Below are 27,222 nucleotides of genomic sequence, written 5' to 3'. Positions count from 1 at the left end.
AAATTCAAACTGAATAATTCGATACATAGACGTTTTGAGCTCTAACCGAACCAAACCAACTCATGTGTAAATCAGACATTAGCTGGTCGAATCATTGCAAGAGTTGTGGGGCCCGTCGTTTATGTGACCCAAATTTGTATTCTTTCATATATTTTGTTTTGTATACCGACTTGGAGATTGCTACATAAAGAGAAGACATCACTAAGATTTTGGAGGGTCGTGAAACCCAATCTTAATCTTCTAGTTCGATGCGACGGTAAAGCTACACTCCAAACTAACCAGGACGCTCAGTCCATTACAATACAATCTTGTGTTTTGACTGGCACATGCAAGTGTTGCGATACAAAGCAACCGAGGCGGCAAGAGTTGGGTAGCGATTGGTTGACTTCCGAAGCCCCCGCAGCCTCAGCATTCCTCGTCAATGTTCAACACTCAACACCACGCCCATTCCCAAAAGATGGTTGCACCAACTGCAGAGAGAGAGAGAATATTATTGTAGTTTATTAATAACCATTCTAAGTTGCACCAGTGTGAATTATTTGATGCTCTTTACGATCGGAGTTGGTTGACCCTTTCAAAACACCAACCCTGTTTGATTAAATATCATGCCTTTGATAGAGATGGAGAGCTCTTCTATTCAAACACGCATACGACCCTTCGCAGAGGTTTCCCACTTCTTCTAGACTCTAGGGAAAGACATTTCTGCTGCTTTAGGCAAATAGGTTGGTGTCGTTTCTTGTGAATGTTTGCTGGAAAAGCTGAAGACATAGGAGGAGAAGAAGAAGCAGCAGAGATGAGGATGGAAGAGGGCGCTGAGAAGCCCATAGAGGTGAGGGCTTTAGAGGCGCTTGGGCAGGGGTTTGATTTGAGCAGTGATTTCAGGTTGAAGTTTGCAAAAGGGTTGGATGGGAGTAAGGGGAGGTTGGTGGTTCTGAATGAGGATAGCAAGAGGGACATTGTCATTCCTAGTGGAAGTGGTGGGGGAGTTGTCATTCATGGAGTTCCTCAGGATATTCACTGCGACAAAGGGGATCGAATCCGCTTCAAGTCCGATGTTCTTGAATTCAACCGGGTGAGTTTTCCTTTGTTTCTTTGTTTGTGTAGCATTGCTTTGTCAGCAGAGTTTGGTCCATTCTGTGATCTAAAATACATGGGTTTTGGGGAACTGCTTGATTGGTTTATGTATGGTATTTGCAATCAGTACTAGAATTATGGTGCCCAATACTTGTTGGATTGAAATCCTTAATTTATCAAGTCAATCAAGTTGTATTCTATTACTTTGTGGGATCAATTTTTAGCTTTTTGGCTTTCTACTGTACTGTGACTAATGCTAGTGGGGGTGGGGAAAGACTTATAGGAACTAGGGATCATAACAAAGTTGAACGAGCTGGTTTTGTCGGCTAAGGAACCAGTAAAATGAAGAGAAATCTTCTGCCTTAAGATATGGAGGTAATCAGCTAAATGAAACCAATTAGTACTGTGGAAAGTGATATTATATTTGATCAGAAACAAAGGAAGAGAGAAAGAAGAGAACCCTGTTAGGTTTCTTTAGTGCTCTGCAACAGAGAAACAAAATATGACCTATAAAAGAAGAAGGAAAGAGACAAAAATAGGGGAAGAAGTATACTACTGCAGATCTCTAGTTCTCAATAACATGTAAAAACGGAAAACAAAGTGTATGTATTGATGAGACTGATCTAGTTAACTCTCAATCCTTACAAAACTTCAGTATAAAACAAAACACTGGGTTTTAGAGGGACATGTTGCATGAAGAAATAGGCTGCTGGAATTTCTGGGCCGTAGTCAATACTTTGGAAATTCAGGGTTTGGGTGGCTTCGCGAGGGCTACTGAATGTGGATAATAATGAGAGTTTAGCTTTCTAATTGGAGAAGAAAAGGGTATTGGTTTGCGGTAGCAAATTGTGGCTGAGAAGTAATTGACTTTGTGCAGTAATGAAGCAGTAAGAACAGTGCATGTGAACACTAACACCACAGAAGCTGTTTTGGTGTGAATATAAACAGAAAGAAAAGAAGAAGGGAGGAAAATTACATATGTATATACACAAAGTTCTTCAACCTTTTCCAGATAGGATTAGCAAACCTCCAATTGACTAAAGAGTTAACCCGAATGGTAGTGTAAGAGTCTGGCAAACCAACTAGACTTCATAAGTTTTAAAACAAGGCTACCCAGAAATTACTAAAGATGATCAAAATACCCTTGATTAAATAAGCTCAAGTAAGTCCCTACATACCTGAATATAATTCAATGTGGTGATGAAACTTGTAGTCTGAGCTGGGCTCCAACCAACCGTATTGGTTATCATCACTTTCCAAGGCATTAGAGAATAAACTTCATAAAAATCTCTAGTTTTATGGAAAAATAAAGTTAAGTAACTGAAGTCAGATGGCTAAAGTCATAAACTTCAGGATTGAAGATCTTAGGATACAGTTCTGAACTTTTTGTGAAAGCTTGGAGTGTATCATCAGGAGAATAAGGCCTTGCATAAAGCTTATAGGGTCTTGGTTTTCTCCACCTATTGACAATGGGTTTTGGGTTAGATGCCTAGATTTTTCACATTCAAGAGCAGGTAGTCCACTTGTTGGGCTGTGTGGCAACATCTTTTCTAACTCACCCACTTTAAGGTTGTAGATTTGTTTGGCCTGAGTAACACCCACATTAGAGGGCGGTGTAAGGGTATGGACTGTTTCCCACAGTGGGAAAATAAAGCTTGCATAAGAGCTTATGAAGTCTTGTGTCTCTCCAGTCTCCATCCAGTTGGTCTTGACTTGCATGCCTAGAATTCTGAAATTTTTTATTTTATTTTTTCATTGGATTACAAAAAGTTCTATAAAGTCTTCTAAAACACCACTAGGTGTCTAGCTCCTTCATAAGAGCTTATGAAGTATCCACCCAGTTGTCTTGACTTGGATGCCCAGAATTCTGCAATTTTTATTTTATTTTTCATTGGATGACAAAAAGTTCTATAAAGGCTTGTAGAACACCACTGGGTGTCTAGCATCTTCAAAACATATTTGAGTTTAGTTTTAGTCGTCCAAGCTCACTCATGGTTGACAATACTTCTTAAAGACCCGGAGCATATAATTGTCTGACTTAAAATGCTGTGGAACAAAAGGCAAGCAAAAATGAAAAGTACCAGTTTTGTGACAACTAGTGGGATGATCCTAGAGGATGAATTGACATATAATCCTTAAAAGTAATCATCTTATGTTAGGTTGCATCTTCACATGATTACTGACATCTGTCATTGTCATAACATTCATCCAATTTTGACAAAGACATGATCAGGTATCTTGATACGGATCACTACTGTGATAATGTAGGACTTAACATTAAGAATGGAATATTGTGATCAAGAAAATGGAAACTGGGCCTACTAATGCCTAAGAATCTTTTAGAAGCAACAATGGTATTAAGTATAGTGAGGAAATGGTGTACCAGATTTTGGGATCTTTGTACTGCAGCTCAACCTTTAATTGCTTGTGCCCTGTCCTTTCTGAAGATTGTGTTATATATATATATATATATATATATATATATTTGACTGCAGAGAGTGTTATTTAAAACAACTATAGGTTGCTTATAGCCGTGGAGTGGCTCTGTATGTAATGTACTAGTTGTGTGGTTCTTATGTAATGGAATGGCTCACCATAGATTGTGCTTGTTTCCTTTCTCTTGTTGTTCTCTTCTTTCTTTCTTGTTTTCTGGAATTTCGGTAAACATTATTTCAAGTAATAATATCTCTATGATTGTCATTGTTACATGAAACAACGTAGCATATGTAATGGAATGGCTCACTATAGATTGTTCTAGTTTCCTTTCTCTTGTTGTTCTCTTCTTTCTTTCTTGTTTTCTGGAATTTCGGTAAACATTATTTCAAGTAATAATATCTCTATGATTGTCATTGTTACATGAAACAACGTAGCATATGTTATTGATTACAAAATGCATTGTAAGCTTTATACCTATTTCATTGTAGTTTTTGTTACAATATGTTCTTGCAGATGTCTGAGCTACTTAATCAGAAATCTTCAGTTCAAGGGAAAATTCCTTCAGGATATCTGAATTCCATTTTTGATTTAACTGGAGACTGGCTTCAAGATGCTGCAGAAACAAAATATCTTGCTTTTGATGGTTTCTTCATTTCACTGTACAATTTGCACCTAACAGCATCTCCACTAATTTTGCGAAACAAAGTACAGAAATCTGTTCCATCTCGTTGGGATCCAGCTGCATTGTCTAGGTAAATTTTTAACATTTAGCACTTAGAAACTATCTTTTCTCATTTGCATAATACAAAACCTTGTTGTATGAGGATATACAACTATAGAGAGTGTTGAGAATATATACACCCCACATGGGAAAAATGGGACCTTGCCTATGGGTTTATAAGGGTTTGGGCCACTCCATCCATTGCCAATTGGTTTTGGATGTGAACCCCAGATTACTTTATCATGGTATCAGAGCGGGTTACCCACGTGTGCATGCCAAAAGGCCACACGGGCTCCACGTCACCCAAAAAGTTGTCCACGTGTATGGCTTGAAAATTCGCCACACGTGCGGGGGCGTGTTGAGAATATATACATCTCACATGGGAAAAATGGGACCTTGCCTATGGGTTTATAAGGGTTTGGGCCACTCCATCCATTGCCAATTGGTTTTGGATGTGAATCCCAGATTACTTTATCAGAGAGCATTAAATACTCTGGTGTATTAAACAAACCAACAGCACATTCATTAGAGGAGATTTTAATGAGTGTGTATTCATTATATAGACTTCTCACTTCTCCACCTAAACTCTGAAGCTTTAGTTTGGTTTTGATTAGTCTCTCCACATCACAAGTCTCACCTCATGCATTTGGGACCTTCTGACCGTTAAGCTCTGTATCAACTTTTAACCTTGTGGAAAGGTCTGTTGCCTATTCTCTTTGCCCCACAATCACACGTCCCTGTCAGTATATGGGCTTCAACAGTTGGCTTCACAGCTTTACCATTATCTATCTGACCTGTATATCGGGGTTGTTAAAGAAATAACTTATTGGTTGGCTTATTTTCTGCATGTCAAACAGTTGTTACAGCTGCAATCATAGTCTGATTTCTCAATCATACTGTGATTTCTCCTCCATCGTATACTAGAGAGAAGAGTAGTGACCGTTGTGAGTCTGTCAACTGATTTCTCATTAAATATCATGTCTCTTATTGAAACGACCAACACTTGAATATAATTTATTGTGCAAACTGTTAAATTAAAGTTATCCGTGTGCTCTAATCATAAAGAAACCAGTCTTAGTCATGCATTGTTAAATTTTTTTTGCTTCAGAGTGTTCTACAATCTTGACCTTCATACTTTAATAAAATTGTTTTAGTTCCTATTCAGAAACTTTTGTCAGTTACTGTTCTGGAATTATAATTACAGTACAAATTCAGTGTAAGCTGGTCTTTGTCCAAACAGTGCAATAGAATCTGTAGGCGTTATTATACTTTTATACAAATATCTTATACTGGATTTGTTGTTGTATAATACATGACACTGCAGGAATTAGATATGCTTGAAATCATTATATGGCTAACCCTTTGTGATATGATTCCCTATTTCCTTTCTGCTTCGTAAATTTTGAAATTGTCAGTTCCCCTTAAAGTGAGTTTTGGTTTGGTTATGATGGGGAGAGGAAAGTTTAAAGCTTATGAGGGGGTGAGAGCGAAAGAGCTATGGATCGAGTGTGATATTTGTCTAAATTATGGGATTCAGTAACTGCTGTGTCTAGGGACTGTTCATTCTATTCTACTAGGATAAATCTGTTAGCTATTTTGAAATGAGGGTGGCTTCTATGTTTGCTGGGTGCTAGTCTCTGTGTATTTGGAGAAAATCTTAAGGAATATCTACTCCCTGTATTGCTCTCTTCTTTTGTATTAGGTTCATCTTTTCTTCTAAAAAGAGTAATAACTAATAATAAGTAATTTATATTACTTATTAGAAGAATCAGTCAACAGAGTGATTGAGTCGTTTAGTAATAAATGAAAAGGAGACTAACAAAAGTTGAATTCACTCATAAGATCGTAGAGAGAGAAAGTGGTAGACAAGGTGGGACGTCATTTAAAAGGTTAGGGAATAGTTGATGATATGTGCTATTCTTTTAGTTTTAGTCTTTTATTTTTTTTACTGATTAATACCATCATGTTTGTGTTCTAGTTTCATGTCCCGGAATAGGGTACTATATGTCCGGATATAATTGATCTTGGAAGCAGAATGTTGCCAATCATGGAAATGGCCTAGTGTGGTTTTGGTACTGATCAGCTTCATCATGCAGGTTCATCCATTCATACGGAACACACATAATAGTTGGGATGGCAGTTGGAGGTCAAGATTTAGTTTGTGTTAGGCAGAAATCTTCCTCACCAGTTCCTCCCGCTGATCTCAGAAGACACTTGGAGGATCTTGGAGATTTTCTATTTTCAGATGGACCTTCTTTACTACGAGGAAAAACAAGAGATGGAAAACAGAAAGTATAGTGCTTGACTTTAATTTGATACTTGGAATGTTCTTGTTTTACATATATAATTGATGAAACCAATCAATTTCTCCAGATTCCGGAGGTGTTCGACCGTATTTTGCAGTCCAACACCATGCATTTATCCACTATTTCCGAAACGTCAAGCAAGGATGTAAGCAAAGAACTCAAGCACTTGATTATGGACAGCAATCTTGAGCTGTGAATAATCTTTTCTGTTTTTAACTTGGACAGGGCCTTACAGTCGTTTGCTCAAAAAGAGGAGGTGATGTGTTTCTGAACAGTCACTCCAATTGGCTCCAGACGGTCCTTGCTGAACCAGAAGCAATCCTCTTTAAGTTTGTACCCATTACTTCTCTTCTTACTGGTCTTCCAGGCAGTGGCTATCTCAGTCATGCAATCAACTTGTATCTACGTTGTAAGTACTCCACTCCCCAACCAATGGATAATGCTGTTCATAGTATCACAAAGTATGGTCCATATCCATTGCACAGCTTTCTGCTATCACATAATTATCCCAAAGAATATTCTTTCCACCTCAATCATCCTAGATGATGGACGGTGAAGTTGAGATAAAGATAAATTTACAGTCTAAAGTACTCTGATGAGAGACAAGAGATTCAACCCTGCACCTTGCTCCCAATATTTTACACTTTGAATACCACCAACATGACTCACTTTCACAGTTCACTGCAACTAAAAGGTTTACTGGACTATTGGGAATTTTGCACTTGATGTTAATCTTGATCTCTTATATATCCCAGTTCCTTTCCTACACTAAATTTCTCTATCTACTTTTAACCAACAAAAATTGCAATAATTTCATTGAGCCTATTTAGATAATTAGATCCATAAGAGTACTTGCATTGATCTATAACCATCATCACAGATAAGCCTGATGCAGAGGATTTACAACATTTCTTGGAGTTCCAAGTTCCGAGGCAATGGGCGCCAATGTTTTGTGAGCTTCCTCTTTCTCATCAACGGAAAAGGGCTTCTTGTCCTTCCCTGCAATTCAGTTTCATGGGCCCTAAGATCTTTGTTAGCTCTAAGCAGGTGCGCGTCTCTCTCTGTCTCTGATCATTTACACCAAAATAAAAATTAGGAATCTTGGCTTGCAGTTAGACATAAATGTAGTCATTAAAAATGTTCTTTTCCTTTTCTGGTCTGTAGGGTGAGAGGTAATGGAAAGAGATTATGCTTATCTGTGCTATGCTCTCTTGAAAGTTACATTGATACTTGATAAATATGTGATGTCTGTTCAGTACCCTTAATCTGTCATGAGTTCTCTCTATACCTATTACCTACAGTCACCTCAGTCTGCCATCTTCAAATCCATTCATATTTTGGTTTTGTTCCACGAATAGGGCACTCTTGTTCAAACATGCAGTGCATTAACCATGAATGAATTCAACTGAATTCATGCCATCATTTTTATCAGATCTTATCATGTTTTGGTTTTGTTCCATGTTTAGGGCACTCTTGTTCAAACATTCAGTGACATAACCATGAATGAATTCAACTGAAGTCATGCCATCATTTTTACCAGATCTTAAACTTACTGTTTTGGCTGTCTTTAGCTATTAATTTTAGCATTAACAGTCATTCTACATACGTGCTTTCTTGTACTGAATGTGGTATGTCTAAATTCCTGTCTTGTAACACTTCAGGTTTCAACCAGTCAAAAACCAGTTGTTGGCCTACGCCTGTATTTAGAAGGAAAAAAGTGCAATCGGTTGGCCGTTCATGTGCAGCATCTCTCAAGCCTTCCAAATACTATGGAACTTTCTTTGGCAAACACAAGCACAACAAGTCCAAGCGGGTGGCGAGGTTCTGATGATTGTGAGCTGAGTGGTGAATTCTTAGAGCCGATTAAATGGAAAAGATACTCAAGCATCTGTTCATCTGTAGTTGGACATGACCCCAACTGGTTGAAGGGAGGTCCAAGTGGTGTGTATATTGTAACTGGTGCACAACTACTAAGCAAAGGAAAATGGCCAAAGACGGTACTTCACCTTCGTCTGCATTACACCTTTCTACCCAATTGTGCAATCCGGAAGACTGAATGGGCTGGGTCACCAGAGCCTTCTCACAAATCAACATTCCTTACAAATCTCAGCACCACGTTTACGTTCACTCAAAGGACAGTTACTGATCAGCAAAAGCAGGATCCAGCTGCACTTAATTCAGGTGTATATCCAGAAGGCCCTCCAGTGCTAAATCACTCTTCTAAGCTGCTAAAATTTGTGGACACAGCTGAGGTGGTGCGAGGGCCACATGATGCTCCAGGGCATTGGTTAGTAACAGCTGCAAAGCTAGTAAAAGAGGGACGTAGAATTGGTCTGCATGTAAAGTTTGCCTTGTTAGACTATTGGTGAATTGCAGTTTCATTGTACATACACAGTGGAATGGAATACAGAGTGGAGGAGATAATAGTAGTCATTTGTTTGTTGATTTGTTCATTTTAAGTTCTTGTAATTGATAATCTTATAAGAATAGGCGGCGGAGTGGCTACAAGGTATAGCAAATGTAAGGATTACATATTTACCCTGATGATTAGCTTAGTGCTAATGCATATATACCAAATATTTCATTGACGTGATTTCTGCAGTAAGATTTTTCTTATATGTCATTCATCTTGGGCTAGATAACTCAGAATCGGAATAAAATCATTAAGCTCATTGAGTTTAGCTGATGTTTCATGCTTATGGACGTACCTGAAACTCAAACTCAAAACTTTGGTATTTGATGAATTGAAAGTTTGAAACCGAGAAATGGTTGAACAGCAACTAAAATGCACAGTTTCATTACGTATCTAACCGAAAAACCTCAAATACAAACTGACATCAACGCAAGACACAATAGGAATGCCCACAAACTTAGCCCTATAGTTGAATATCACAAAAAAAAAAACCATTTACAGGATGTTTTCTATTTTCGTAGTTGAATAACTAGACTTAAATCTCCTGTTGAGACTAATGGCAGGTTAAATCTAAGAGACTGAGTAGTAAAATTTCTGTTTCTATATTTTTATTGTCACCGATATAAATCCAAGGGTGTGTGACAGAAGGAGCACAGTGTAGGCAATCGTCCTCAATCAAAAGTCCGCAGACAGCCACATTGTTTTTGTCGGTTTCTAAATTAACCTTTTGCTGTTTCATTTCCCGTTAAGTATTACTCCAACACTGTCTACTATATACATAATTCATCATGCATGCCACAGCTTCAACATTCATCATAGACTTCAATCCTCAGCGCCGCATATATAATATATATCTTCAAAATATAGATCCTCTACTTGTTTAATTTAGCGCATGAAATGGGTCGAAATGAGTACAGATGGATGCAGCAGGCAGGCACTGAAAGTAAATATATAAAAGAATGCAGAAGGGTTCGTACGTAGTACTTAAACAGGTTGGCAATAGTTTGTGAGCTAGGGTGTGATGGATGTAATGATGCAAATTCATATAAAGCCTTATAGGTAGCACTGCGTGAAATGATTAGCTAGGTTGGTTTAGATTAGGTTACTTGTAAAGTGCAGGATGCTATTGCTAGCCATCATTACTCGTCTGGTCAGCGGTCACCAAGAATAATTAGTAATATCTTGAACCAACCAGTCCCCCTCCTTAAGGTTAGCATCATAATCTCTCTCTAATTATATTGCAATAACCAAATCATAATTGACATCTCAAAATATTGTTAAAGTTGAATAAGTTAGAAAAAATGTTAAAGGTGGCATTTGCTACGCACCTTAACGGAGGGTTTCTTAATATCAGTATAGAGCCAGGGCAAGAGGCATCTGTTATTTGTCGAATAGTCACTTAACATGCATTTGATATTACAAATAAGTTAGGATTGACAATTTTAGCAAATATTGGTAAGCGAACACCGGCCAAAACTAAAAAAATAATGAATGACAAGCCAATAATTTTTGTCAGATGCATGCACCACCAGGCGTTGTCACATCGTAGATCCGATATATTTTATAGTTAAGCGTTTAGGAAGGGGAGTGAAATCCACACTCCATTTCATTATCCACACCCCACATTTTCTTTTTTAGCATTTTAAGTTTTGTCATTCTGTAGTGTGGATTGTAAACATGTGATGTTAAGATACTATAAAAAGAAACATGAAGTGTGTATTGTAAATTGAAGAGTATGAATGATGCAATTGAAAGTGGGAAAATACCTAATTACCATACTTTATGTACACTTCAGTTCATCATAAAAATTGCTAATAGGAACGGAGACATATGAAGTGCATTGTGTACAACGAGAAATTTTTCTGTGCTACAGTCAAACCATGTCAGCAGCTGACATGGTTTAACTTACCAATAATAATTTGACACATAATCTGTATTTAGCTTAATTGAAATTATGTTGTTTCATTATTCTAAGAAAAGACCTTTTTAGATTCCCCTTCATCTTCTTACCCAAATCTCCCCTAATTCCCTGAAACATACTACGTACGTCTAGAGTGGACGACAGCACAACGCCATCTCCGTCGAGATCATTCATGTTGAAACTCGACGGCATGACACTTTGAATAGTCTCTCTCAAGACGGAACTTGCTCTTGCTAGGGACGTATTTGTAGAGCGCATGTGTGGGGATGACGTAGAAGACGAATTGATCCTGGAAATTGTTGAGGACGATGACGATGAAGCCGGCTATGCAACTGAAGGTGAAGTCATAGGTCCCAAAGCAGTGGGAGGAGGTGAAGAGGAAGCGGAGAGTGAAAGATTAGAGAATGGGTAGGAGAGTGTGGGACTGCCTATGGCTGGGGATGGGGATGGGAGAATGATGACAAGATCGACGGCGAAGTTTGTGTTAGAGAAACAAAATAATCAAATTCAATTTTAATCAATAAGATTCGATTGTGTAAACTTGACCTCTTATCTTTTCCTCTTAACCCAGAAATCTCACTATCTCAGTAATACATTCTATGAATTTATTAAACAATTTAATGCCCAAACTTGAAACTAAATCCATGAAATTACCCAGACTACCCAATCAAAAGAACTGCATAAAAATATCAATTAATGGTTTACATTTGGAAATGCTTTGCATGTTCATAGCACCCTGCATAATCACAGTACTAAAAGTTGCAGAAGAGGACAATATTGAGATGGTGGGGATCGTACGAAGTGCAGATATCCGAGGTAGGAAGCCTATACCAAAAGACCCAAAAAGGTCTTTTCCTCATATAACAAAACAATAGTATATTAATTAAATAAAATATGAATCCAGGTGTCAATTTTTTACTGGCAAGTCATACCATGTCAACATGCTGAAATGGTTCTACGGTAGGACAGAAAAATTTCTCTGTGTACAACGCGAATGCATGGGGATTTGAGTTATTAAAACATGAATGTAGAGCTTTGCGACTGCCTTATAGTTTTGATGCTCTGCTACCGAAGTACCAACCACATGCACTCATGCTGTTAACAAACTTCATCATTGTTGAAGACTGGAACTGATTTGTGAACAACTGACTGAAGCCCTCAAAACAGTGGTAGACTGGAAATTGGGACAGTTCTACAGACCGATGTATAAGAGACATTCACTTTTCTACTTTGTTTCTTCTCTTTCTATCGACACAAGTTTGAAAGAAAAAAAGAAAATCATCATGAGAATGACCATGGTTTCCAAAATCAGAGCTCATAATAGATAGTATAGCAGGCTCTGTCCAAGTATAATTTTCTAAATACATGCTAGAAACAGTGATGATGAGTATAAAGATGGAGCTTGTAGCACCGTTTTTCTCTTTTGTTCCCCCATGTGGTAGAGGCATGCATTCATGTGATCATATCATGACATAATAGAACTGGGTCTGGCTCCTGGACCCCCAAAAATGCTTTTGGCACTTTGCTTTGTAAAAGCAGAAGCAAGCAGTAACTAGAGATGCATCTTTTCGTTTGCAAATTTAAGTTTAGGGCCAAATGGGGTTCACCACTTTAGTGTCATTTATAATTGAATTTTTATCACCAATTTGTTAGTTACATCTTGAGGGCTCAGGCATCTTTGGTAGGGAAATGGGAATCATGTTAACCACCAGAACCTAATCATCAACATAGAAAAGGAGAGGAAATTAATGAGAGGAGGTTGTTTCTATGCAATTATGAGAAGGATTAAAGAGAGAAGAAACCAGAAAATTACAATAAAATATGAGACTACATATGATCGGCACAATGCTTGCACATATTGAATTGAAATTTGGATTGCAATTTTCCCAGAGAAACATGGTTACAATTAAGATACAACATGCCAGAGAAATATTATTCCCATCACTCACTAAATTAAAATGGTCATTTGAAACCATCACCAAGCCAATTAATTATGACAAGATAATGCGGAAATGAAAAAGATTTCAAGAGGGTGCTGCCCAGTTCTTCTGGATTTCAAAGTAGTAACTAGCATCCAAATAGCATTTTCCATCATCATCCAGAAACTGAAACAAGAAGAAAACCAATGTTAATGAAAAAAAGCCAAGCTAGACTCTTTTTTTTTTGGGTATAAGTAACTAACAAAAGCTCTTTAATTAGGTAGGTCTAATAAATATCCTTACTTTTGTTCTCACAAAATACCAGCCCCTTGCAAACATGCCTGAAGGGGTAGTATCTTCTTCGGTTTCATACGTATAAGGATCTGGTCGAGGACTAAAGGTTCCAAGCATTTTTTTTGAACTGTGCACTGTCCAAATTTTAGGGAAGGAACGTTATTTTGAGTAGAATACACTTATACGAGTGAATGTCAGTTTGAATATTTTACCTTTGACACCAGTCTTCCAGACTGAGGTGGTGTACATGAGGCCTGAGACAATGTTTTTGGAGACAGTGAATGTGAATTTGGTTCGGTACTTGCTTCCTCCTTTGAGTGTGAAAAGACTGCTCTTTGGTTTGTTGGTGAATGGAATCGGCAGCACAAGTTCAGGCCGCTCCCGGAACATCATTGTCAGACTTAAAATCCTCACATCTGCTTCTTTACTCTCTGCATGCTCATTAGTTTCAAACATCAATGGCGGTCAGCCGGTCACAGACTAGCATTGTTAAATTTCAAAATATTTTGAAGTTAATTACAAGTCAAACATTAAGTATCTACCTCCAACAGCTAGTGCAGAGAGATCAACACTCCCAAGAAGTTGCTGCTTCCATTTCCTCAAACTCTCGTCATCCTTGAAAGAATTTATCATGTGAACAACATCAATAATAAATGAAATCAAAAACTGAAAATTTATCAAGTAACAAAGGCCACTTACTTTATCCTTCTCAAGCTGCTCCTTGAGAGAAAACTTGGGGCCAAGAACCAATTCTTTGTCACATTTGAATGTGGCAAGCTCATCCTCTTCATCTGGATCAACCTCATCTTTAAGCTCATCATTTTCGTCATGGTGATGCAGGCTTGGTTCCCCACCTGCATCCTTGTTGCTGTTCTTATCATTCTTAAACTCCACTTCCTGCACTTGAGAACTGAAACCAACATCTTTGGTTGCAGACATAGCTTCCACGGCAGCCGACATATTCACCAAGAGAAAGAGAATATATGAGGGTTGAAGGAAACTAAAGATGAAGAAGGCAAGACTAGGTTGGTTATGTGGCCTTTTTTTCAACTTGTACTAAATTTAGAGGCTATTTGCAAGATTTGGATGCTTCACTAGTTTTCTATCTGTGTTGGTAAGAGATGGAGGTTCACAGATTGAGAAAGAGAACTGTGGTTTATGTTGGAGTGTGGAAGATATGAAGAGGTTGTGCAACAAATGGAAGCCAGTCAAGGATATATATATATGAAACAGATTTGGGATTTGTAATACTAACCGCTAAAGTTTGAGAGGTGACTAGCTTGTTAATTAAGTGAGGTAATAATTGCTAGAATGCTAGCTGACATATCAACTGTATTTCCCCTTTCTACTACTGTGTTCCCTCACAAGTCATAAGCCCTCCCCAGGAGTAGTTACATTGGTCAATTAGTAGTTTAGTACAAAACAAAGCAGCAAGGAGAATAAAAAAATACATCAAAATCACAGGGTTGTATAGTTTAGGACCTTTAGGAGACTACCGATGAGCCCAAACTTCACACTTACTAAGAAGGAAATGAACATTGATCAGTCTCATTGGGTACGCCCACTCTTAGAGTAAAGATGAAATCCCATTCGCCAACCTATCTATGTCAACTGATAATGAATGTCAATTCCAAAGTTCATTCTAATGACAAAACACCACCCTTGTTATTTTATTTATTTATTCAAATGCATAACCATTCCCTAATAATATGCAAACAAAAACTGTGCATTAACCTTCTGATTTGCCTTTGGTGCAGCTTTTGTTTGCACTTGTACATTCACGTTGTTGGTGCCCCTGTTCTCGACACTTGAATTGACACTACTAGTGTTCTGGTTGGGTCATTTACATTGCCATTCTTTCCATTGCTTTATCCCTGCCAGGATATATTGACAATAATTAATTCTTGCCACTATCTTTATCTAGGTCTCATTAAGTTAAAAATAACAATTAATGTTCAAATTCTCACCCCAGGCAGCCCTCCTTTCAAGTTTAATGGGGCATGTTCTTTTGTTGAATGAGCATTAGAACAAGGGGAGCTTCCAGCCACCATTAGGATGCAAAAGCTCACTTTCCCGTGCATCGTTGTGCAAGGTTCTAGGACTCCAGTGGTGAAAGGTTCATAAAGAGTGAGGAGGGTTTTGTATCATTTGTCTTCATATATGCTCGTCACTCGGTATTTTGCTATATCATAATTCCTGGAATTTATGAAAATGACCGCGCCTCCTATCTCAATGATTCCAAACTTCCTAAGTCGCAGCCAAGCAATGTTATTATGAGATTACAGGTCAACAACATGAAGTTCCTGGAGTTTATAAACAGCTCCCACATTAAAAGGTTAAATAAATAAATAAAACAGAGTAGACTGTCATATCCAAATTATGATTTATATATATATATATATATATATATATATATATATATATATATATATATATAGCACGAACAATTAGTTAGTTTGGCTTTGAAATGATTGTATTATCCGATAACAGAGCCCTGCTATAAGGGATGGAACATACAGTAATACACTGCAAGTACAAGTTTTATTGATCATATCCATTAAACTTTCTCGAACCGTGGCTATCAAGTTTACAGAAGCCATACGGTAACATACTAATCGGCGGCTTATTTCTTATATACCAGAACTTTCAGCAAGACGTGTGGAAAATCCTTTCCACTCAGGCACCTGTCTACCATTAGTACACAAATGTGGCATAAGTTTTGAAACCACAGTTGACACTTACCTTCTCGCAGATAAATGCTATTAGGTTTCTTTCTACTTGAAGGTATATACTACAACAAAGTTACAGAGATATTTATAGGGGCTGTGGACGTGTCTGGACTATAAAGATGTCTTTGCCAACAACACATCCTTCCACATCCTGTGGGCAGCCGAACTTCTGCTCAAGGAAAAATCCCACCGCACCGAGGCGCTGACCAAGCTGCCGACGGAAAACTGGATCAACAGTTAATGGTTTCTTGCTGTAGTCTACAGTCAAATGGATAACCTCCCCGTCTGCAGGGCCTCCACCAAGTAGTTCCTCACTGAAATTAGCAAATGCCAATGTGCGCACATTCCCATCAAATTTTCCAGACGATATACGCCAGGGTGTGCCCCTGGTGCCTGAAGCCAAAGTTTCACCGAGGCCAGAAGCAATTTCAGCCTCAACCAAATTATGGTCTTGGTCTGTTGGGCTGACTGTATGAAGCACAAACGATAAGTCTGGTGAAAGCATTTCTTGCACCAGAATTGCCATTGTAGCATCCTTCTGAGGTACACCGGCAACTCGACGGCTCAAAACTGCCCTCCTAGTATAAAGTGATGCCCACACTTTGCTTATAGAATTTGCAAATACTGTCGGATTTGAAACACTAACATTGGGAATTGAATCATATAGTCCAGCAGCCGACATTCCAGCTAAGTCCTCAACATTAGCACTTGAACGAACAATTAGCCGCGCATTGCCTGGAAATATTTTGGCTATTCTATCAATGATATCTTTGGAGGGCTGTAGAGAAGAGATCAGTTCCTGGAGCTGACCACATACTTGGTCAAGTTCTCCACTTTCTGGCTTCAATGTTTCTATCATATTTAGAAAGGACCTGAATGATTCCATGGATTTGCTTTGCTCTAATGCCAGTTCCATAGAGCCAAATGGTATAACTGCTCCAGCAGGGACATTAAAGGAAGCTGGTACCCCTTGGTCACTAAAAACTGCAAACGGAAAAACCAGAGAGTCAAGTAAATGTACAGAAACACAAAATATGCAGGAAAATAACTAATAGTTCTTTTAGGGAATCCACATCACCCTTGGTCATTAGATATAAGCGCATTATATGCACCAATTTTCTACAGTAAACTAATGCACTCCAATGATAAACTAATCCTTCTAGTGCACCCCAATGACAATAATGTTGATACGTCCATTAGAGACAAAAGAGGATATTTTAAGACATAAACTAAGGAAATACAGTTGTTAAAGAAAATAAGAGTAACAGGGATTAGTGAGTTAATGCTTGGAAAGAAAAGTTACAGTCCTAACCAAATTTTAATATTACCTTTATCAGATGCCGCTGCCAAAGAAGCTAAACGACCACAAGCAGCAGCTTTTGCACCCGAATTCCGTGCTTCTGCATCAGCAAGTAGTAAAACTCCACCGGCAGATACCCCCTAGATGAAAATACAATTTTTGTGATGATGAAAACCAACATCAGCGAACAAAAATATCTTGATATTTTGCTCATGTGTGAAGCATGGGTTGACTTGGAGCAATTCCAAGTGCCTTTCGTGTGAAGAAAAAGGCCAGTGTGATCACAAAATATTTTATGTTCGCTCTAGGAGTGATGACTAGAACCCTACTGGTACGATGCTGGTACTTTCTATCCCTCTATTTTACTTCATTTGTTCTGGATCAAAATTGTACCTTATTGGATTCTGGGGTTTTAGCAGCAGACCAGGAAGGGTCAGGAGTTCCACGGGATTCAACTTTTGGTGCAACATCACTTGAAACATTTTTCACTGCAAAAGTGCCATTGCTGTTTTCTGTTGAAGGATATATATCAACACTGGACGAGGATGCTTCTAACCTGCAAAATTCATGGACGCATAAGGAATATATATTATATCAAATTTACAAATAATGTTCTAGCACCATTTTATCTTTTTCATTGCTACTGTTCCTTTGGCTCTTCTCACTCGCCTTTTTCTTCAATTTTCTTTTTCTTTTCAAAATTGGACCAAGGTTGGGAAAGGGAGGAAAGCAAGAGTGAGTCTAGCCTTGGATGTGGGGCGTAACATTAGAACTATAAGGCCCACTAGGCATCAATTGCAAGATGCGCTTTTATAAAGATGAGATAGAATTTCAGTACATGATGAATTTCGAAACTTTAGAGATGTCCAGAAAATTAACCTCACATATTTTCCCATGAGTTTTTGTATATCAGCAACTTTGTCATCATCTTCACATGTCACAAACACAACCTTCTCCTGTAGATCACCAACGTAGTGTATTGGTTAGATTTATGCAGTTATATCAAAACCTTTCAATGACCGTCACATTTGGATAGACAAGACATACTTGTCGAGCCCTGACACCAAGATGAGACAAGTGAGGAAGCTCTTGCAGAAGAACAACTCCCACAATGTTACTCCCAGCCGCTGTTACCTGCCAGATATAAGTAATATAAGAGAACTATTGTAACTGGATTGTTTATACCATTAATATGGCCTCAGTAAAAGAAATAATTGATCACAAACCTCTTCATCTCCATCTGCTTTGTTGACAACGAGAACAACAGGTCCCTCAACAGTTGATGGTATTGAACCGGGGACAATCCTCTCAACCTGAAGTTATAGGTTTATACCGTTATGGGAAACTGTGAACTAAACATTGCAACAAGCCAAACAGTACTAGACTACTAGCCCATGAAATCCTATGAGGGATATACAAAGTAGAGATTATATATATTTCAAAGAACAGAAATAAGAAATGTTGATTAATCTATGAAAAAAAGTATACATATAAAAAAATAACAGAAAAAGAAAAACCAAATCACGAAACATAATGGCCATAAGAAACTATCATTAATCTCCTCAGAAAATGCTACACTACACCTGCAGTACCTCCCCCCAACACCGGCGGTTTGTCTGTACACATAAACCTATAACTTCAGAAGTATCTATTTGCCCTAATGTATACATAAAAACATTATGCTAGGTACTTATTTTATTTTTTGTACACATAAACATAGACAATATCTTCAATACAACATAAATTTAGAAGTATCTATTTGACCTAATGTATATCTACCAACTTTCTTAATGTTTTCAAAATAAAGCATTCTACTTCTATTTGTTTCTTTCTTTTTTTTCTTCAATGCTCTTGAATGTTTTGAACTTCACATGGAGTTCAATTAAACATTGCTCTCTCTAAACTGTACTCACCTTACACATAACTTTGAACTTCCAAAGAAAACATGTAACCGGAAGGATTATAAAGGTACCTGAACCAATGTTCCCATAGCAGCTCCCGGCACAATAACATCCCAACCCTGAGAACCAATGGTAGTTCTAACTGCTTTCAAAAGCAGGGAACAGAGTTTTGAAACCTGAAATATTACACTGCATAGCATTTGTAGGTCGAAAGTAAGACAACAATGTCTCTATATCATCAACACTGCAATTGAATAATTTATATAACTATAAACATTATTAGTCTCAAAAATCATTGTCAAATGCATGTTTAAAATTTTTAAGACATACCCAGCGCGAATTTCAGCTTCAGCGTATGTCCTTACACTGTTCTCAGGTATTCCAAAAGCTTTTCCTAATACCTGCAAGAGTTGTTCAAGTTCCAGTTTACATGTGTTCCAAACTTTTAGCAATTGTGCTAATGAATTAACTAACATAAGTAGATAAGATTCAGAGAGGAATGTATCCTATAATACCACGATGACCATGAAAGAAATATAGTATAACTCCCCATTTTGGATTCTAATGATGAAAGACCCACATGTGAGGCGCAGTTTTAGAGAAAACTAACAACTTACAACCAAAAAGGAAATTGAAGTGTCCACACATAATCATTACCCAGTGAAATGTGAAATCCCATAGAAATCTACCAGTTTTTTGTATACTACATCCTCATCCTCATCAACAAGTGTTTCTTTTTCGAAAAGAATAAGGAACAAAAGATACCTGGACATTTTGGGGAAATATTTGAAGAAGTGCTTCAGAATATTCTTCAGTTAACCTCCTGGCTCTATCGAGAGTAGCTTTATGCCGTAGTCCCCAGATTGTTTTGCCATCTTCACTCGCTTCATGAATAAAACAGGAGGAAGGTTGTAAGATGATTGGGCTGTGGAAGCAATCTATCAAGTATTTGCTAGCTAAATGATGCAAAACTGTTGCAAAGACAAAAGGATGAATTACCTTCTGTTTGAGAAAGACCTCTTGCTTTCCAGGCAAGGAGCTCGTTTTGAATAGCCGCACATTCTTCAGGCTTCCAACCAGATAACCTTAGCTGATGAACACCAACTACAAGAGCACCAAGTGGATCATTCCAAGAGCTTACATCCTTTGATTTCACATCTTGTGCCAGCCAATGAGCCCCTCCCATAGCTTCAAGCTCATTAGCGAATCTAACCAAGTCAATGATTGTCAACAACGGACAGCCAAAATATTACTACCAATGGTAGGATTATATCTCTAAATAATGGAAGTTAAAAAGTTTAACAGTGGGGGTCATGACTGCGATATCGTAACCTGAACAGGTTGCAGTATACAATGTCATTCACAAGAATTACTCTAGTTGCCCAATGTCATGCACAAATCATAGAACCAGGATATTGCTCAATGCCATAATCAACTGTTCTTATATCATAAACCATCCCTAGTACATTTAATATAGAATGTTCAGTTTGCAGTCATTTATTGTATTTTATGCATGAAGACTGGACAGAAAAAGCATCAGATATATAAAAACAACCATTATTTTAATAATAAGACGACAACAACAACAACGACAACAACAACAACAATAACAACAAACTGTATGACCCATAAAAACTTTGATTTTCAGCAACTTTCTACAGAAACCTTCTACAACCAAAAGGGAGGAGGAAGGAATACCAAATAAAACTACAGCGAAAAATAAATAATTGTTGCAATCCAGACATTCTGAATCTGCTTTAAAATCCAATGATTATATTCCTACCTGCTTAGAAGGATGAATGAATAGTCCTCAAGTCCAATCTCGCAAAGACGCCACTGTATTGTTCACAGAGAGATGAAGAAAGAATATCAATGATTAAAAGAAACATTCTCAAATTCTGAATCAATTCAATATGAATTGTTTCACTTTAAACTTTAACAAAATAATTTCAAAACATTTTTTTCTCACCTTTTGACGCATAGCTATAGCAGCATCAGAAGCATCATTTCTAAGGCCACTTTCAAGACCCTTTGCAATTATATCTCTCAGAGCACTCAAGGATTGCATGGTCTTGAACAACAAATCAGACCCCAAAACTTTACTTGATTCTGCTGAAGCATCCAAACCCTGTAAGAAAAAATTAAATTAAAAAGAAAATTCCTCTTAACTGCATCAAAACTGAAAAACACACAAAAAAGAGAGGAAAAAAAAGGCTCAAAGTGGCAATATCAACAGAATTGTTATGTGAGGGGGAAGTGGGTAGGTTGGGTATTATTATTAATTCAAGGGTCAATACTGAGATACAGTTAACTTCTCTTGACATTATGACCAACAAAAATAAAACACATCTCCCATTGACTGAGAGTTCTCTTTTAATAGTAGTGTTAAACATTAATTTCATTTCTTGAATCACACCCTGCTTAGACTCAAAGGATGTTGCAGATGTAATGAAAATTGAATCATCATCCAATTTGATCATGAACCTCACAATACAACAATAAGCAAATATGAGGATGCAAGTTCATGCCTAATAACTGCAAGCATTAAATTTTGTATCACATAGATATAAATAACATATAAGCACTAGAACATTGGCCCCAAATGAACTTCACATATTCAGATCCGAAGGGTCTTCATATGTCTGCTTTGAACATAAAACATGAATTCAAGAAAATGAAATAGTGAAGGTTCACCTTTTTGCACTCCAAAAACAATGTAAGAGCTGAACGACCTTTATCATCGATGGAATCTTTGATGGATTCAAGTTGTTCAGCAAGGCTGCAATAAGGGTTAATCAAATACAAAGGTGACATCAACCACACTTGAATTCCATTTATGATCAAAGCGTATTTGGTAAAAGATTAACTGCAGTGCTCATATACAAGTGGATGAAGTTTATCATAAACTACAGGAAAAGATTTTGATTAATGCAGAAGAAAATACTAATGATGGTTGCATTTTAATTTGAATAAACTCTTTGATTTCAAAAAAAAAAAAAGAGAGAGAGAAAACACTCGAGGAGATAATCAAACCCTCTTACCTATCGTAGTCCTAACCCACTGCCCCAAACTCCAAAAAGATTATGATGTGTAAAAAAACAAAACCACCCTAGTCTGAATTCTAGACAGCGTGGAGAAGCCTACAAGTTATTTATGTTTTCTGTAGCAGTAGTCTTTAAAAACAAAACAAGAAGAAGAAGAAGGTAGGGAACTCACACCTTGGCAGGACACCCTAGTCTTATATCCAACATCTTCAAGACGATCTAGTCTAAAGTTTTGGGGACTGCATATTTAAGTGCCTGACATTGTTATGCTTTCTTTCACTGATTCTACCGTTTATCCAATTGGATAAAACTGATCTGTTCAGACCATTAAGACCATGACTGAGGGTCATTTCCTGTAAACTCAGGGTAAGGCTCTAAACAACTTCCCTATACATTAACTTATCAATTAACTGAGTAGGAATTCCAAGTCCAGAATATCATATATTTGATGACAGTTTAGAAAGAACTAACAACGAGTTTACCCAAAAGAAAAAGGCAAGAACACTAAATATAAACAGCAGTGAAATATCATTTTCTTATCATCTTGTAGAAAAATCTATGTCAATGTAACACACTAAGATGTCATTTAAATCTTAACTTCTACAAGGGAAAGAAACTTAGCAAGTATAACTTTAAAATGTCTTTGTTGTCCAAACCTTCCAGCATTGAAAAAGTCTTTGAGCTCATGATGGAATATCTTGAACTGCTCCACAAATGCTTCACTATATTGTCCAGGGTTCTTGGTTATTCTTGCTAGCATGGCTTCTGTAGCAACTAGATCTTCAGGACCAGCATTGCGGTGAAGTTTGTTTTGTATTGTGTGCTTAATTTCTTGCTGGAATTTATACATTGTTCAATAGTTAAAACAACATTAATTAATTAGGAATAAGAAAAATAATACTATTCCAACCCTTTTTTTCTTTTAAATTACATGGCCAAAAATGATACTTCGTGTGGGATTCATCATACTATGTTATGGCATTAAAATACATGCACTAAATGCCCTGCAAAGTATACCTTGAGGTCATGAGGGATATCATTCCGATGAGCAATGTCTCTGATTCGTGTTAGGGGGACAGATGCAGTAAATTCTGCTTTGAACGATGGCAGACATGGATGAATTTTGCGGATAACAAGTACTTCCTGAATAACAAACATATTTTTGACTGAGAAAAGAAAACCAAAGAAAAAGACAAATCAAGAACTTATAAAAGTACAATAAAAAACGGAAAAGTGCACACAGTTTGAATCAACATTCATGAACAAAGATTTAGGAACCAAGTTTTGTAGTGTGCTGACATATCTAGGAAATTTTAGTTGGAAAGTAATAGTAGGATTTTCAGGGCAAAGGGGGAGGAAGTGAATTCAAGTGGGATAGTGTGGGAGTTTTTGGCATTGGTGAGGGCTTTAAATATAGAAATACTCCATTATTTTCACTTTAGTTGGACGTATATTTGGGGGGCAGCTGTGTTTTAAGTCATTTGGGGTACTACATCTTATTAATATTTTGCTTTTTGAAAAGAGACAGATTTTAGTGATCAAAACTATGAAAGTAGGATTCTCTATGCTACCAAAGGAACTACTAAAATACACTACGAATACGGTAAATTAAAACTTTCGAAAGGAAGGTCCTTAGCATCTTGTGTAACAACTAATCTTATTCTATATGATACAATGATGTTACACAAAAGATTAAGTGAACAGAATTATATATCGATAATTGACATGATGAGTTACAATAATTGATAATTGTCATTGAAGAGAAAACCACAAAAACCATTGATTGTTCCAAACTCATGTCAAACAAAACAAAACAGAAAAACAAAAAACAAAAGTAAACGCCGACCTGGGGTGAAGTATCTTTCCTACAGGAAATTCTTTCCAGTTCTCGAAATATAACCCTGGAAATCTCAGCATGCCGGTTTGGTCGATGATGACCTCCACCTTCAAAGCAAGGAATCTGGCCTGTGTTTATCCACTGCATTAAGAAGGAGGAGATATAAGCAATGCAAGCAAGAAACCAATATAGAAAAAAATGGAAAAGAATAGCAAAGTAGACCTTCAAATAAATGGAAGAATTTATGAGAGCATCCAACCGCTCCTCACTTTGCGAACTTTCAAGTAGTATATCACGTACAACTTCAAGCTTCAACATCAACAGGTGCACTATTAGAGCGACATAAAAGATAGATAAATAAACAAAACGGCAAAGGTTTCTCATGAACACCATATGAACATTCACTATGTTTGAATCTATAAGAAGAGAAAAGTTTCAGCAAGACCCCATCAGTATTCGGAGTTAGAAAGAAAAAAAACCGATACGAAAGACATTATCTTAAAAAATAGGTAAAATTCTAAATCACACAACAGAAGACAAATAAATAACAATAAAGAGACTATTAATGTAAACTACATCTTAGAACAGCTTGGACAACAACATTCAATTCCATAATTAATGGAAAATATTTTGGTAGACAAAATAAATACATGATAATTAGTAGAGGTACCTTTTGCCACCAATTCCTGGCATTTCGATCACCTTCAACCAACTTCAGAGACAACCCTTCAAGACCTGAAGTGTCCCAATTTCTTCCTGATTCACGATCCCGATGCTCATTTGACCGCATAAATGAGATGGCATTCCCTTTCCATTGACCAACAAAAGGACTAGTCTCCACATCGGGAGAACTAGCAGTTGTATTAGCAGTTTGGGCAGCAGAAGACCCCTTATATTCAACACCATCCTCCTTGTCCAATGGGAATAGATCTACATTCTCCCCAGTTGCATTCCAGTGGCAAACCATCCCAAAGCTTCCTCCGTTGGGAAGTTTCAAAACCCGGTTATCATCACCTTCCCAAAGCATACTCTTGTCAGCCCTAACAGTTACAAACTTAAACTCAACGGACTCACCACCCTTGAACTCCAATTTGCATACCCATCCACTCTCTGTCCAATTCAGAGGCACCTTCTTCTTCCACGACCCTAACTCCTTTGATGATCCCAAAACCGCAACACTCTCTCCAAACGCAACTTGGTGATCCAACCTAATATCAAGCCAAACCTTGCCGCGCCCAGACTTTGACTTGGACTTCATCTTGGTCTCCTTCTGCTCCTCTCTGCCAACCAACCAAAAAAAACAAGCTACTTTATCATCACCTATCCAAATTCAACCCTCCAATCTCAAAATGACATTAATTGAATGCTCCTTTGGTTGTTCCTTCGGAATCACATTGTCACCGTCTCATTAAAATCGAATTTTTCACGACCAAATCAAGTGACAACTTGATTTTCTTGCATTAAAGTCAGCTACGGCCACTAAATAGTTAAATTACATCTAAGGCAACAGCAAACCAATCTTTTTTCCAAAAGATGCTAGAGTGAACTGAACAGCTACTTAGATCCAAAAAGACGAAGAAATTACTGTGATCAATACCAAAGCAGGAAAAGAAGCATATAATCTACTTCCACAAACTCGTCGGATACACAATTTGCCGTATATACTGAGAAAACGAAAGGAAATGAAAGCTTAAGCGAGAAAAAAACAAAGGAATTGAGGGAAAACGAGAAGGAGAGTTACGTGGATTGAGGAGGAGAAACACCGACGCCGCAGAGAATGCGAAGATTGTTTGATTTGTGACGGAGAGGACGGAAACTTGTTGTACGGCCGAGTGCCGCAACGCTTCGACGGCATTGAAGGTGATTGTGGAGGAATCTGAATTGCTTGTGACGGAGGAACTGTGAAGAAGAAGAAGCGGAGGTGTGCAGCGAAGGCACGCAATCCATTTCTCTCTCTCTCTCTGGTTTGGGGTTGGAAGCGCGGAGATCAGTCCGTGAAGAATTGGGGAAGGAAGTGGCAGCGGAAGTGAGGTGAGGTTTTGTAATAAATGATAGTGATGCCACGTGGAGAGTGCAATCCCCGATAGTAGATCTCCGATTGTCCGGGTCCCAGTATTGCCTTTGTCCCTTCCCTCGCAAAAGGCAAAACCACAAAAAAGATAATTATCTTATTCCTTTGAGTTTCTTTCACTCTGACTCAATCTTCTTAGATATTTTTCTGTAAATTGTTAAAAATTGAGTTTCAAAAAAATAATATTAATACTTCTTGTTTTGTAGTTATTGACCGACATCAGTGTGATTCAGAGTGGAGATTCCTGTGTCAAAAGAGTGACGGGAAGAGAATATAATTTAAAAAATAGGTGACTTGTTACCGTGACACTTCATTAAAATTTTAATTAGTAAGATTTAAGATAACACATTTTTGTTATTAATTAACACATCTCTACTGAGAGAAAGTCTACCTTCTCTCTAAACAAATCAAACCCGCTTCCCTAGTTTTCCTCCCCCTTCTCTCTTGCCAGATCTCGATCTATATTGATCTTGATCATCGGCTCGAGAGTCCGGGGCGGCACCGATCTACAATTTTCCTAGGGATCTTCGCTCTTCTGAGGCTTTATGCCTCTTCTCTCGGCTTTCCCTTTCAAATCTGCTCCATCTAGCCTCCCATCTCCACTCCCAACATGCTCTTTCCTCTCCCTTCTTCCCTTTCGTTTCTTTTCTCATCTCTTCACCCTCTCTATGTTGTTGTTGTTGTTCCTTGAACATCATCCAAAGATGTCTTTTTGTTCTGTTGCCTCTGTCGGTTTACCTTTATTATCTACAGCCACTATCACCGTTTCCCTTCGGGGCGTTTACCCAGCTCTTCGGAGCGTTTCCCTTGCTCTTCGGAGCGTTTACCTTCGATACACAAAGGAGTTCACCAAGCAATTACTTATGGTATTTGCGGATCTCATCATCCCATGGTTCCTTGGTACTTTCTCAGTGGTTGCTTATCTCCGACTGTTCGGTGACAATCGGAGGGATGCTTTTGGTACAGCTCAGCGGGAGCTTTGGGTCTCTATGGCATGTTTTGGTTGCTGGTTTCCGCATCGTGGATGTTGGATCTGGGTATGCTATTGTATTGGAGCTCCTGTGTTGTTTGTGTTCGTTTTTCTCAGTTTTATTTGGTTTAGTTTGGATGGGCCTCTGTTGCCCTCTCTATGTAATCTTGTTGGTTGTTGTTTAATGAAGTTGTTTCCCTTGCCAAAAAAAAAAAAAAGATTTAAGATGCGATGCGAATTGAATGTCAAAAATACTTATCTCTATCTCTATCTCTATCTCTACTAC

At 37.8% G+C, this 27,222-nt stretch overlaps 3 protein-coding genes across 3 annotated transcripts; 1 reads left to right on the top strand and 2 right to left on the bottom strand.

Annotated features, from left to right (window-relative positions):
* The first annotated feature begins 388 nt into the window (after positions 1 to 388).
* On the top strand, positions 389 to 9,125 carry LOC112197029 (MACPF domain-containing protein At4g24290). Its single transcript, XM_024337551.2, has 7 exons — positions 389 to 1,072; positions 4,024 to 4,262; positions 6,328 to 6,523; positions 6,605 to 6,682; positions 6,763 to 6,946; positions 7,418 to 7,584; positions 8,199 to 9,125. The coding sequence occupies exons 1-7, from the start codon at positions 743 to 745 to the stop codon at positions 8,904 to 8,906; spliced, it is 1,902 nt and encodes a 633-aa protein (XP_024193319.1). The 5' UTR covers positions 389 to 742; the 3' UTR covers positions 8,907 to 9,125.
* Positions 9,126 to 12,727: 3,602 nt separating this feature from the next.
* Positions 12,728 to 14,523, bottom strand: LOC112195998 (rho GDP-dissociation inhibitor 1). Its single transcript, XM_024336252.2, has 5 exons — positions 13,784 to 14,523; positions 13,627 to 13,699; positions 13,297 to 13,515; positions 13,094 to 13,218; positions 12,728 to 12,976 (listed from the first exon to the last, which is right to left on the bottom strand). The coding sequence occupies exons 1-5, from the start codon at positions 14,042 to 14,044 to the stop codon at positions 12,896 to 12,898; spliced, it is 759 nt and encodes a 252-aa protein (XP_024192020.1). The 5' UTR covers positions 14,045 to 14,523; the 3' UTR covers positions 12,728 to 12,895.
* Positions 14,524 to 15,598: 1,075 nt separating this feature from the next.
* On the bottom strand, positions 15,599 to 26,010 carry LOC112195997 (phosphoglucan, water dikinase, chloroplastic). The gene is made up of 19 exons (XM_024336251.2): positions 25,637 to 26,010; positions 24,566 to 25,175; positions 24,118 to 24,204; positions 23,905 to 24,036; positions 23,076 to 23,201; positions 22,715 to 22,893; positions 21,709 to 21,793; positions 20,984 to 21,142; positions 20,798 to 20,850; positions 20,014 to 20,222; positions 19,780 to 19,898; positions 19,345 to 19,415; positions 19,086 to 19,203; positions 18,340 to 18,426; positions 18,161 to 18,247; positions 17,993 to 18,069; positions 17,507 to 17,669; positions 17,142 to 17,253; positions 15,599 to 16,797 (listed from the first exon to the last, which is right to left on the bottom strand). The coding sequence occupies exons 1-19, from the start codon at positions 25,840 to 25,842 to the stop codon at positions 15,899 to 15,901; spliced, it is 3,579 nt and encodes a 1,192-aa protein (XP_024192019.1). The 5' UTR covers positions 25,843 to 26,010; the 3' UTR covers positions 15,599 to 15,898.
* Between the last annotated feature and the right edge of the window lie 1,212 nt (positions 26,011 to 27,222).

This window comes from Rosa chinensis, chromosome 4 (genome assembly GCF_002994745.2).
Source record: "Rosa chinensis cultivar Old Blush chromosome 4, RchiOBHm-V2, whole genome shotgun sequence".
NCBI lineage: Eukaryota > Viridiplantae > Streptophyta > Magnoliopsida > Rosales > Rosaceae > Rosa > Rosa chinensis.
This window is presented reverse-complemented; position numbering and strand designations above follow the sequence as displayed.

Excerpts from the sequence above, each read along its gene's own strand:
- LOC112195998 (XM_024336252.2), bottom strand. The coding sequence starts at position 14,044 with ATGTCGGCTGCCGTGGAAGCTATGTCTGCAACCAAAGATGTTGGTTTC. Across the intron at positions 13,516-13,626 it reads CTCTGCACTAGCTGTTGGAG|AGAGTAAAGAAGCAGATGTG; the intron begins GTAGATACTTAA and ends ATGAGCATGCAG. Across the intron at positions 12,977-13,093 it reads GGTATTTTGTGAGAACAAAA|TTTCTGGATGATGATGGAAA; the intron begins GTAAGGATATTT and ends TTCTTGTTTCAG.
- LOC112195997 (XM_024336251.2), bottom strand. The coding sequence starts at position 25,842 with ATGGATTGCGTGCCTTCGCTGCACACCTCCGCTTCTTCTTCTTCACAG. Across the intron at positions 21,143-21,708 it reads TGTTTTTGGAGTGCAAAAAG|GGTTTGGATGCTTCAGCAGA; the intron begins GTGAACCTTCAC and ends TTTTTCTTACAG. Across the intron at positions 17,670-17,992 it reads CTCATGGGAAAATATGTGAG|GTTAGAAGCATCCTCGTCCA; the intron begins GTTAATTTTCTG and ends TGAATTTTGCAG.
- LOC112197029 (XM_024337551.2), top strand. The coding sequence starts at position 743 with ATGTTTGCTGGAAAAGCTGAAGACATAGGAGGAGAAGAAGAAGCAGCA. Across the intron at positions 4,263-6,327 it reads GATCCAGCTGCATTGTCTAG|GTTCATCCATTCATACGGAA; the intron begins GTAAATTTTTAA and ends TTCATCATGCAG. Across the intron at positions 6,683-6,762 it reads CCGAAACGTCAAGCAAGGAT|GGCCTTACAGTCGTTTGCTC; the intron begins GTAAGCAAAGAA and ends TAACTTGGACAG.